This window comes from Hevea brasiliensis, chromosome 10, assembly GCF_030052815.1.
Source record: "Hevea brasiliensis isolate MT/VB/25A 57/8 chromosome 10, ASM3005281v1, whole genome shotgun sequence".
Classification (NCBI taxonomy): Eukaryota; Viridiplantae; Streptophyta; class Magnoliopsida; order Malpighiales; family Euphorbiaceae; genus Hevea; species Hevea brasiliensis.
In genome coordinates, this window is record NC_079502.1 from 88704553 (window position 1) to 88718282 (window position 13730).

At 35.0% G+C, this 13730-nt stretch overlaps 1 protein-coding gene across 1 annotated transcript; it reads left to right on the top strand.

Moving 5' to 3' along the window:
* Nucleotides 1-312: 312 nt before the first annotated feature.
* LOC110667803 (uncharacterized) lies at nt 313-1695 on the top strand. Its single transcript, XM_021828767.2, has 2 exons — nt 313-681; nt 784-1695. The coding sequence occupies exons 1-2, from the start codon at nt 313-315 to the stop codon at nt 1693-1695; spliced, it is 1281 nt and encodes a 426-aa protein (XP_021684459.2).
* The last annotated feature ends 12035 nt before the right edge of the window (nt 1696-13730 follow it).

Here is a 13730-nt window from a genome sequence, read left to right on the forward strand (position 1 = left end):
AATTCAGAGAAATATCTACGACTTCCTTCAATGTGGAGTAGGTCAAAATCTCTAGTTCTTGAGTTTGTGAAAATTAGAATTATGGCAAAAACTTAGTCATGGAAATAATCTTTGCTTTCTCAAGCTGGTGGAGAGGTGCTCATCAAATCAGTGTTAAATGCAATTCCTGCATATTCCATGTCAATCTTTAAATATCCTAAAAGCTTATGCATGCTCTTGAACAATGCAATTTCTAGCTATAGAAAAGAAAAGGAGAAGAAAGTGTGTTGGGTTAGCTAAGAATAGGCCACTTGCCCCAAATTCTTAGGAGGAATGGGTTTTAGAGATTTTGACAAATTTAATACTGCTTGCCTAGCTAAGCAGAGCTGGCACCTCTTAGTTAATCCCACTGGTGTATGGGCTCGAATTCTCAAAGGCTTATACTTCCCACATACCTCTTTCTGGCAAGCTCGAAAGTCTCAAAAGGCCTCTTGGATTTGGCAGAGTCTCTTGGAGAGTAGGAGGGTTCTTAAAGAAGGTTTTCACTCCAATATTAGGGATGGAAGTAAAACTTTAATTTGGAAAGATCCTTGGGTTCCTTCCTTTCCTAACTTCAGAGTTCATCAGCCTCCTCACTGCCCAACAAATATTAATCTGGTGTCAGATTTGATTGACCATAGAAGATTGATATGGAAGACTACTGTGATTAACTTCTTATTCAATCCTGAAGTGGCATAAGCTACCCTTTCTATTCCAATTGCTCCTCAAGGTCATGAAGATCAAATAGTGTGGCATTCCAAGTAGAATGGGAGGTATACTGTCAGATCAGGTTATAGGGTGCTTGTAAAAGAAACTATTGCTTCACAGAACTCTATTCCGAGGACTTTTAGCTCTACTCCAATTCAGGTGTGGAAGGGTATTTGGAAATTAGATATTCAACCAAAAGTTAAAAACTTCATATGGAAGTCCATGCATAATGCTATCTCAGTTCGAATGAATCTCAGAAGGCATGGGATGCGCACCAATCCTATGTGCCTAGTTTGTAACACGGAGGAGGAGACATTAGAGCATACGCTTTTTTGGTGTGATCATGCAAGGGCAACATGGTTTCTACGCCCTTGTAGCTACAAGCTAAATCCCATTGGCTTTTCCTCCATCAGAGAGTGGTGGACCAAGTTGTTCCAAGAGGTATTAATAGGCCACTTATCTCCAGAATTGTTGAAGTATGCAGCTATAACATGTTGGCAAATTTGGAAGGACAGAAACAACATGGTATTTAATTCGATTGTGCCAAATCCTCTTTCTACCTTAAAGAGAATCCTTCTTGATATTCAAGAGTTAGAGATGGAGGGCAAACTCTCCACTAGTTGTGGTGCAGGTCCAAGTCAAAATTCCACTCCTATGAATTGGTCCAATCCTGAAAGAGGAGTTATCAAATTCAATTGTGATGTTGCTTGGTCAATCTCCTCCCCTCTTTCTTCAGTAGCTGTAATAGCAAGGAACTTCTCAGGCAGAGTAGTTGATGGGGTTGTTAAGAAATTCAGGTGCTCTTCCCTTTTGATTGGTGAAGCTTTTGCTGTGCTGAAGGCTATTTGGTTAGCTTATGCTATGGGTTGTTCTAATATAATTCTAGAATCAGATTCCCTTATCCTCATAAAAGCATTAGAAAATCAATGTAGCCATAGCAGCCCTTGGGAAATTCGAGTTGTTGTCTAGAATATTCAAGCTTTCCTCCCGCGGTTTCAAAGAGTCATTTTTTCTCATGTCAATAGAGCAGCAAATGAGGCTGCTCATGTTCTAGCTCAGCTATGTATGCAAAATTTGTTACCTTGTGATTGGTTTTATGCTTTTCCTTTGCCTCTTCAATTAGCTTGTTGTAAAGATGCCCAGAGAGCCTTGTAATGTAATATTATCGCATTTAAAAAAAAATAAAAAGAAGAAGAAGAAAAGAGAATCACAAACATTATTGAGTACTCATTTGTCAAATCTGAGAATCAATTGTGCACAAAATCCAAGAAATCAAATAGGCAACTAAGTATTTTTGTGTTCCATGGCTCTTGGAGTTTGTTCACCTTAATTTCAACTTTATCTTTAATTTATTATTTCGAGTAAAGTATAATTTAGTCCTTAAAATTTACTAAAATCTATGATTTAATTCTTATAGTTTTAAAATTAAGCAATTTAGTAATTTTTATTGTTAAAATTTTAGTTAACTTTAATTATAGGAAAAATATCAAAATATCTTTAATTTTATTTTTAATTTAGAAAAAATTTAGTTCTTAAATGTTATTTTATTAACAATTTAGTCCCTATATTTTTAAAGTTATTTAATTCAATCCAATTGATTAATTAGATTTAAAGATTATTTTAAGATATAAAATAATTCAGCTGCATGCATACTGTTCCTAACTAACGTGAGGTGTTGATTATAGGTTTTCCTTCCCAGGAACTTGCGTACACTTGGATCCAATGGATGAAAACTATTTTATAAGAGGTTCACTAGATAACAAAATTCTTATCTGGAGCATATCTTCATTAAATTTTATTTTGTATGTACAATTTTTTAAAAATTAATATTTTAATTTAAAATAACTCGTAAATTAATAAATTTTTTTATATAATAATTTAATGAGTAATTCAAATTAAACCTCTAACTTAAAATAACTTCATTTAAATTCACCTAAAATATATTGTCACGACCCAACCCATGGGCCGGACCGGCATTAGGACCTGGGCCAGCCTAAAGCCCCCGAAGCCCATAGTAAGCCTAACTATTCCTCAACCCATGACTAGGCCCACAATTTAGGCCCAATATGCATATAAAATAATTTAAATTAAACTGTTATAATTTTATTTCGGCCCAACTTAGCCCAGTAATTATCAGAAACTAAACTTAGGGGAGCCCAGCTCAACCCTGTTATATCATTTACAAACTATTTAAAACTCATAAAATTTTTTCATTTATTAATATAAAAACTTAAATTCATGCAGTCCCTGACAGGATTAATGCTACTACTAGTACATGCGGAGTTCTAAATTATAAATTTAGACAATAATAATACTGTTAAGTAATTTTCTCCATAACCTGCGAGGAAAGGAACATGTTATTCTGAAAAAGGTCTTCTCATGTAGCCTGGAAAAATAGGTGAACAGGAGTGAGTGTTCGACTCAGAGAGTAAAATATCAATTTTAACCATAATCTCTATAGCTATCTAAAGTTAATGCACCCTGTGAAGTGAAATGCAACATCGTTATAATTTTCATACAAATCACATCAAAAAGGCAATTTGGAGTACTCACACACCCGATAATGTCAAACAATACATATGTGGGAGCTGATCCCCTATACAGCCCTCTTAATCCAACCTTTGCCAGCGAAGATCTCAGTCGGACTTTCGCTTAATAAACCAAACACGGGGTCCCAGCGAAGATCTCAAGTTGTGTCTACCCCGAAGGACCGGGTCCCAGCAAAGATCTCAAGCCGTGTCTACCCGTCCTGTCCATATCCAACACTATACCACACGCACGCCAACGCACGCACACTGCTCCAAATTATCACAAACAACATCCATGGCACTTCAATATTTATGAATGCAATGTAAAACGTGCCTGGTGTTTAACTACATAGATACATACATATAAGTGATGCATGGGCATGCTTGAACATATAATAATATCGAAATTACAATTAAAATTAATATTTTACTCACAGTATACCGATGACTATTGTGGCTGCTGGATGGAGGAAAATAGTTGACATCGATCACCTAAATAATTATATTATAAATTTATTAGTGCTAAGTCAAAATAAAACTCTAAAGAGACAACAGACAACCTAATTCATGCCGGAAATCCGACAGAGTTTCCTCAATACCTAAGACCTACCCAACATGTCAAAAATAGTTCAAATAGCACTTCTAAACTCAACCCATATCTCATCATCATTATATGGCCCCTCTTGGGCCCTCCAAACCAAGCAATACTCAAAATCTTAAAAATTACGTTTTAGTCCCTATAATTGACATTTTGCAAAAATCCACTCAAACAAGCTCTAAAAATTCTAAAATTTCGCCCCGCGGTCCTTAATAAAGTTATAAAACTATCGCAAAAGTAATGGTAATTTTCCAATCACCCATGAATATTTTATTCAAGAATATTACTCAATTCCATAAGTTTCCAATAGCTAACATATTCTTAATTCAACCCAATTCAATATTCACATATTTAAACCTCCATCCTCAAGCTTCAACCAATCATATAAAATTTAAATATCATAATTTCAAATAATCTTATATGCCCATATGCTAAAAATCTAACTAAAATCCATCTATATTTTTTAAAAATATTCTACAATCACTCAACAATTCAACAAACACCATAGAATATCTCCAAATAATTTTACTTTCATCATATATTTTTCTTAGAATTTTTCTCTAATTTTTCTTGATTAAGAAACACTGCATTTATGCTCTACAGACAGAGAAATAATGAAAATAATCTTACCCAAAATTTATCTGTGTCTCAAAAATTTCAAAAATTTATGAGGAAGCCTTTGGAAGTTGAATCATCTCCAAAGCCCACCGGAGCCACCGCCGGAACCACTGCGCACAGTGGCCGGCCACCGGTCAACGGCGATATTTGCTGAATCTGATCATACCATCATGTTCCTCTCCTCTCCCTCAGTCCATAGGTGGTCTCGAATCGTCAATCCAACGGTAGGATTGTCCTAGATTTGACCCAAAAGCTTGAAAAACCCAAAACTTCTCTCCTCCATATCTCACTCATCCGATCTCCATTTGCTGCAAAATTGGTATCAAAAGAAAGCTCTCGGAACAAGCTTTCCAACGCCACCGGAATTGCCTCGATTGGACGTCGGATGAAGCCGGAATCGCATCGGGAAGTTGCTGCCCACTATGCTCACGTTGAGGAAGAAAACTCCTCCATTTGCGTTGCTGCCGGCACTACTCTGGCCAGTTGGCAGCTTGCCGGCGTCACCTAGGGTGGGGGGGGATGCCTTGCCGGTCGAAAGAAATGGAGAGTGACGGGAGGGAGAGTTTAAAAGGGGGGGGGGGGGGGAGAAGGGGGGGGCCCTACTGGATTTGTTTATTTTTATTTTTATTTTTTTTAATCTGGGAATGACTCTGGACATACATGTTGTCTAGATTCATTCCTAGAAATAAAAATTATAATATATAATACATAAAAATAATAAAAATAATAACCATAATATTTCTTTTTTATTTTATTTATAATTTAAAAATTTTGGGTTGTTACATTCTTCCCCCCTTAAGAAAAATTCGTCCTCGAATTTTCGAATAAACAAAAGATAAGGAAAAGAATATTAGAACAAGTGCAATCATTACTCCTGCAGCTATGCAGAGATTGGTAAAATATTTATTCTTCAAACTCTTCATATATTATAGGTGACATTCTACTGCTCTCTGATTCTACTATAGTGTCCTAACTGTCATAATCTCTTCCTAGAGATGCTCTTATCTCTTGGCTATTCATCGACCATTTTTCTGACATCTCAAGTATTCACTATACCTCCACTACTCTCGACTTGATATCTGATAACTTTAACCAACTTTGGCGCTTACCTCACTTTTATTATGCCCTAACGTGTCTCTTGGTGACTTCAGTCCTCATTCCTTTGTTTCAATAATCTATGTTTCCCCAAAACATGACTTATGTTTCTTATCCTAAGGCATCCTATGAGTAGCTTTCCTGTAGCACCTAATCTAGGCATCTTGTTCGAGATCTGCACTCTTCTTATGACCTCAGTGGTCAATACCTATAAATCTTCTCACTCCCATGATACTTCAAATTTTTAATCTCTTTTGTGTCATTACTAAGGTACTTAGACCAACCTCTGTCCATCTTATGTAACTAGTTAGGTAGAGTTCTCTCCAAGGGCTAAGTATACCATTTATCAACATTGGAAAGCAAACTGGGTCTCTTCTCTTATGTGACAAAAGTGTTTATATTCCCTGACAACTCAGTCAATGTGACTTTATCGTTTCCCACTCCTCCTCTGGAATGAGAATATCCTGACTTTTTCATAAAGCTTCTTATTATGTGGCCTACTTCTAATACATTGGCACTTAGATCGAGGCTCCACTACTCCTTTAATCTATCATCTCATAATAACTTGTTTTAAACATCTCTTAGTGTGTTCCTAGCATACCTATTCCTTCTTATTCTCATCATTATAACTAGCTTTACTGAGCTTTCTTCCTGTCCTTTGGATCTTATCCACTTCCTTTTCCTATTTCTACTATTGTTGATATCTTTTCAACCTGCTGTACTTATTCCTTAATCTTAGTCCTATTCCACCCTTACACCTTTTCCTTCAAGGATGTCCATCCCATCATCAACTTTAACTTTCATTTTATTTCTTAGTCTTATCTTGATTACTAGTTCTATTACTTAGGGAATTCTAACCTTACGATTTACTCCTACCAGCACATTCTTCACCTTATATAACACTTATAATTAACCATAGAAAATTCTTTTTGTATCCCTTTTCCCAACTTACCTATCAGAACATTATCATTCCCTACCAGCCTTAGTAGGAAATTGGTCATCCTGGATGGATAGGAACCCCAGTAGCTATAAGTTCCATCTGAACTAACACGGCTGTGGGAAATGTGTGCCATGCCTTAATTCTAAACAAGATACTTCACGTGTTCATTCTCCTTAATATAATCACATATACTGCCCATAGCTTTCCAAACTTCAGCCTCAACTTTTCCCATTAGCAACAATTTCATCTATTGAAACTCATCCATAATTAGTATTTCCTCCAGCTCATAGTTTAAGACAGTTGCAAGCCTTAGTAGCTAACTCAATTTAACTCCTGTCATTACTCTGATCGTCCTTTCATACTTAACACTAGGTATGCACTTACTGTCATTCTCATATCAGGAAATTGTGTATGAATTGGTGCCTACCAAACTCTCAAATAACTAGGTCTCCTTGACTCAGTCTATGTTCCTTATATAACCCTCTAGAACCAAAAGCATGAGCGAAACTGGAAAAGAAAGAAAAATATCCTCTTATATTCAACTACGCCCGATCGTCCATATTATAACGTTTCACCTATGTTTCTTGGTCTTTCTCTTCAAATTTCATCATCTCCTAGCACAATTGTGCTCTACCTATAAGGTATCATCTACATGAACCCTTTACCGTACCATTGTCCTTCCTGACATAATACTTTATAATTTATTAACTTTACTTATACTCGACCTATGATTCATATCTATCATCGTTTATATTGTGCCCTTAACTTTTGTTGAATCCTGAAAGATTTCTCTTACTAATAGATTCTTGCAACACTAATTCCACCCTTATCTATGGTCATTAATTTGATCCTTGAACTTTCTAGTGATTTATAACCACCCATACTTGTCACTTTTCGTTCTACCCCTATTGTTGTTCTGTCGTTATTGCTTCACTGCAAAGTGATTCTGTTGATCACACTAAAAATGTTTGCCTGACATTCATAACGAATCTCTAACTACCTTCTCACTATCTCAAAGGTCTAACCTAAAGCCTATGTGTCATTATCTATAATTCTTTCCTCTCATCATACCTATTTGATCCCTTAGATTGACTTTTATTCAACTTACTACTTACTAACTTCTTTTCTCTGCCTGATTAGATAGTTCATAGTACCATTGCACACCTCCTAGCTTTTGCTCATTATTATTATATTCCTCGCCTAATCTGCTTGATACTATTAATGAGTTAAAGAAATCTTACCCATTGCTATCCACTTCAATTTAGGAATAGGGAATAGATAGAGTATGATCCAATCATGCAACTCCAAGCTCTATCTTCTAGCCCCTGTCACTATCTCAACTACATCATGCTATGAGTATCACATTACTAGATTCTATACCTCCATCACTATTCTCACTAATATGGTCCCATTTTGGGTTCTCCATCCTTGTCATTCACCTTGCCAATAATAACACTTAGCCTACCCTATATCTTAACTTTGTTCCTTTTATTATGCGCCCTTCAGGTTGTCCTTTCATTTATTTCATTTGTCTTACCCAAAATAGAACTTGACTATTCTATCCCTGGTTCCATTCTTCTTCCTAACATAACAGTTGTACTTGCTAATTATATCTTTCAGAGTCTCTACCGCGTTATCACATATCTGTGCTACTCAGATTTGGTCCTTTGACCACTCTAGATAGTACTTCCACTGGCATTTAGATTATATTGCATCTGCAATCAATTGTCCAAACTTTCATTTTGCACTTTCTCTATCCATTGGCCTTCTGTGATTTATCTTCGCTAATTTATTACTCTTAACACTATTATAATTAGATTATACTATTGTTTTGAACAATATGAAGTTAGAAAGGAACTCAAGAAATTGCAGTTATACTTTTATTGTATGATCTCTATTCTTATCCTTTAGCTTACATAATACCCTTACTACCTCGAGAATTGATTCTGCAGCAAATTTATTTATTTATTTATTTATTTATAATTATAATTATAATAATAATAATAATAATAATTATTATTATTATTATTATTATTATTATTATTATTATTATTTTCGTGTTTACTCAATTAGCCAAAACTTAAGATACCGGGCACCCAAACCCGTCATCTAATTCAAAGGATTTACATCCATCATGATCTGATTATACATGATTCCTACAATGAAACTTGTATCATCTCCAAAGCCCACCGGAGCCACCGCCAGAACCACCGCGCACGGTGGCCAGCCGATCGACGGCGACATTTACCAGATCTGATCATATCATCATGTTCCTCTCCTCCCCTTCAGTCCATAGGTGGTCTCGGATCGTCAATCCAACAGTCAGATCATCCTAGATCTGACCCAAAAGCTTGAAAACCCGAAACTTCTCTTGTCCATATCTCACTCATCCGACCTCCATTTGCTGCAAAATTGGTATCAAAAGAAAGCTCTCGGAACAAGCTTTCCAACGCCACCTGAATTGCCTCGATCGGATGTCGGATGAAGCCGGAAACTCGTCAGGAAGTTGCTGCCCACTATGCGCGCGTTGAGGAAGAAAACTCCTCCATTTGAGCACCGCCGAGTCGCTCTGCCACCGCGCACTTGGTCGACATCACCTGTGGTGGGGACGCTGCCGGCCGACCATGGTGGCTGGAGGCTCGCCGGCTGGAAGAAAAGGGGAGCGGGAGGGAGAGTGACGAGAGGGAGAGTTTAAAGGGGGGGGGGGCTACTAGTTTTGTTTGTTTTTTTTTTTTTTTTTAATCTGGAAATGAATCTAGACAATCTGGACATACATGTTGTCTAGATTCATTCCTAGAAATAAAAATTATAATATACAATAAATAAAAATAATAAAAATAATAACCATAATATTTCTTTTTTATTTTATTTATAATTTAAAAATTTTGGGTTGTTACATATATATATATAACTCAAAATAAATTAATTCTATTCCACCCAATTTGTCTGTGTTAGTAGTATCCCTAGAGCATATCATTTAGTATGTATCTTGTACATATTTTTATTAATAAAAGGCATTTCCACTTTTCCATTTACATAATATATTTATGTGTAATAGAAAAGGTCCATTGATATTTTGTTAGAAATTCTATTCTTAAGTTGTTAAGAATATGAGTGACAGTATCTCTAGCACAAAGTATCATAAATAGGTTCACAATCGATGATACTTCACAATAAGGACATGACTTATCCAGAAAGATTGTATTCATGTTTGTTCCCAAGTTATTTATATGAGATATAAATAAGATAAATGGTGAGTCTCATGCCATATGACAAACATGATAGGCACTTATACATGATAAGTAGGCCGAACCAGTGACACTTATGACAAGCACATAGAGTTTACTCTTGTCAATGTATTGTCATAAATCATATCAGTGCATATAATCTTTAGACCTGAGATAGCACAGTTATCTTGTATATAGGTGGTTTGAGTTTTATACTGCTTTCATACTTATACTGTGTATGAGTATATGGGCATGTGTTGGCTCCTACTAGTTATATATGGAGGTAGGTGTTGATCAAGATGGTATCTGTTCCTCTAAGTAAATAGGGATAAAATCCTATGTTCATTTAATTGTTCTTGAAGTTTCAAGTTCCTGGCCAGGACAGATAGATTTAATCAGAAAAAGAGTTTCTGATGAGAAAATCTTTTTAATCAAGAACTAGAATTAAAAGAGAACATAATATTCATAGCAAATGGGGTTTGACATAAACCATGACTCCAGTTTGAGTTGGGATTTTGCAACAGAGAGATTCTAGTGCATGGTAACATATGATTATAGGTTCATTTAAGGTGAACCTTATTACTAATTGGGTGACCATGGCATGCTATGCTAGGTGTTAACCATGGTCTATGAGGTACATAAAATGGTTTAGAGAAATCATTTATGGTAAGAAAGAGTTCTGATGATATTAAGAGTTGATATCATAACTCATTGCCAATTAGTGATGAGCCTAATAAGTCACACACATACACAAGTAATCACCAAATTAAATATGATTTAATTAATTAATTAAAGAGTTTAATTGATTAATTAAATAGGTTTGGTTTGCAATTAGATTGCAAAGTTGATGTGGCCCTACCGCAAGTGCACGGGTCATACAAGTAGTATAGAAAAGATATCGTTCCCACGAGGAGTTGTGTTAATGATTGAATTTTTGATATAAAAAGTTGAGTAAATTAAAATATTTTTGAAATTAAAGTAATGAATTGATGGGTATTGAGAATGTGATCTATATGAGCAAAATTAATAATCTATTCAACTATGTAATGATTTAACTAAAATTGCATCAAATTGAAATAAGCAAGTTCAAATATGGCAATATTCAAAATGGCAAGTAATTAAATTCGATTAGAAATTAACAATGGTAAAAAGGCGATTCCGGAGTTCGGGATTTCATATTCGAGCTATTTTGGGATTTTAAATTAGTTATCCAATCTTATGAAACTTATGGGTTTTAAGGAGATTAATTCTTAAATCCTTTGAATTCCCTTTCGAGTGAGACAAAGAGTGTCTTAATCAAACTAATCCTACTTTCGTGGAGTTAGAATTAATTAAGACCCATTAAGTTCTTTAATTAATCTGTGAATCCTCTTAATCCTTAGCCTATTTCTAGGTCTAAGTTAATTAAGTCCAATTTCTTGATTATCTATCACAGGGCCTTCTCCTTTCGGTGCTTCAACCATGGATTAAGAACATCACTTAATGGGATCCTACACTAAGCATGTCATTAAGCACACAAGAAATGAATAAAACTCATTAAGACTACAAAATATGGATTACCCAATCAAAATCCACAAAATATCTCAAATATTACAACCCTTACTCCAGAATCAAAATAAAACTACTCACTATCCATAATGCTTACAAGATATATTGAGTTTAAATGGAAATAAAGCTTTAATCTAAGCTAAGGAATAAGAAATTAAACACTAGAAATGTAGAAAAATATAAGGGAAGAAAGAAATCTGCAAATCTTGGTTGAAAATGGTGTGGAAGGTGAAAGTGACTCCTCAAATTCTGCCTCCCTTCTCCTTTCCTTTTCTGCTCCTTTTCTTCTCCTCCCTAAAATGGGAAAATGAGACTATTTATAGCATTTTTCTGACATGGAGCCCTAAAATGGTATGTTCTAGGAGGAATTATCTGAGGGAATCTTCTGCCAGCTCATTAATGAACTCTTTATGGGACTGCATAAGTGGACTGCATAAGTTATGCAGTCCCTTATGCAGTTTTCGGCTGATTCTGGTTCACTTATGCGAAACTGCATGACTTGGTGCATAGGCTATGCACAATTCCGTGAAGGTGCATAAGGGAGGCGAGAATGTGCATAAGCTATGCAGTCTCCTTATGCACATTTCGGCAGGTATTGGAACAGTGATTTTTCTCCTTATGCAGATCTGTATAGCTTATGCGGCAAGTTATGCACAATTTGGTCAATGCATATTTCAGCTTGAAAACTTATTTTTGACATCTTTGGCTGTAGAAGTCACTCCTCAATGGCAAAATTTCTCTTCAGTCCTTCAAAAACACCATTTTTCCTACAAAACAAAGTAAAAATTACAAATTAATCCAAAATTGACAATTATGAAAAACTAACTAAATAACTAATGAAATTAGCTAAAAGTGACTAATAATCAAATAAAATGGCTATAAAATTAAACCTAAATGATTTTGCAAAATGTATGCATCAAATACCCCCAAACTCAAGCTTTTGCTTGTCCTCAAGCAAACTTTAAAATGTAATGCAAAATTTTTTAGGGGTGCCTTATCCAAAGAGCTATGAAAATTACCTATTAAAGTAACTAAACACACTTTTAGCCATACCAACAATCCATATACCCATCTTTCAAAATGCAAAAATCTAATGCTTATCCAAGCTTTCACCGCTTAGCCATCAAGTCAATTATCATTCAAAATCCCCAAACCAACCAATCAAAAGAGAGAGAGTCATGCTCAAAAGGAATTCTAGAACAATCAATAGTCAAAGTGTCTCTATATAGAATGATGGAATTAAATGAATGAATGGATAATTTTCCAATCCCATAGGCAAATTTCCTACTCCTATCTCCACTAATGTAGCAAGTGCTATCAAGAGATCAAAGGTCTTTTTAGGGATGTAATGGGGCCATGGGGTTCAAAATGAGGCTAAGAAGAAGAATGGGTAAAAAGGATTCAAAGCATGAGAATATTTCAAATCTTAACAACATAAGGTACACTTCTTATTTTATTATAATTTTTTATTTTTATTTTTGGATATATGGAGGAGAGAAGTACACAATGAGAATTGTCAAGTGCTAGCAAAACACATAAAAATGGAGGGACATTTTGATACTTTAAACTTGTATCTTGCATTTTTTTTTATGATTGTCCCTAAAATTGCCACCCCCAAACTCATTCCTTTTAATACTTTGGGTGGATTTCTTTCAATTTGAATGACAATAGTGAAAAGCACATATACTAGCACTTTTACAAGATGACAAGCACTTCTTCTCCCTTTTATTGTACATTTTTTATTTTTATTTTTATTTTTATTTTTATTTTTTATAGAAAGTGTACCTAATATTCAATATTATTCTCATGAAAAGGGTTGGAGTGTTTGGTTCATTGGCTTGGTAGCAATAAGGATTTCAAGAAAAATTAGGGATAAAAAGGCTCAAAGGGGTTTTCAAAGGTTAATTTTAATTAGGAAAAAGGCCAAAGGTTTAAAATGAGAAGGTTTAAATCAAAGAATGCCTAATCATCTCTCTTTTCAAGTATAAGCTGGTATTTTTCCTTGAAAGGTTTATAAAATTTGTTCTAGGATTGGTGAGACATCATTTGACTACCTTATATCCAATAACTCCCTCTAAACACTTCCTTCTCCAAATGACTAGTTGGGTGGCTTTTTGGCTAAGAAGATATAGGCAAGGGATAGACACTTCAAAACCTTGCACCTTTTAGGAAACTTTCAATCCACAAACCCAACTAAAAGGTGAGTTAAATCACTCTCACAGGCACATTTTCAATACTCAAGGGATTTGGCAAAAGAATTTAATGCATGATGCATGATTCCTAAAAATGAGTAATGCATTAACTAAATGGAGGAAGTCTATTTGTATGCAATGTGTACAATTTCTAAGTGATGTATAATGTGTGTGTAAATGTGTTATGTATATGTATGTATGGATGTGTATGTAAATATTTACAATATATGTAAATGGAATGGGATGAGATGCTCCTAT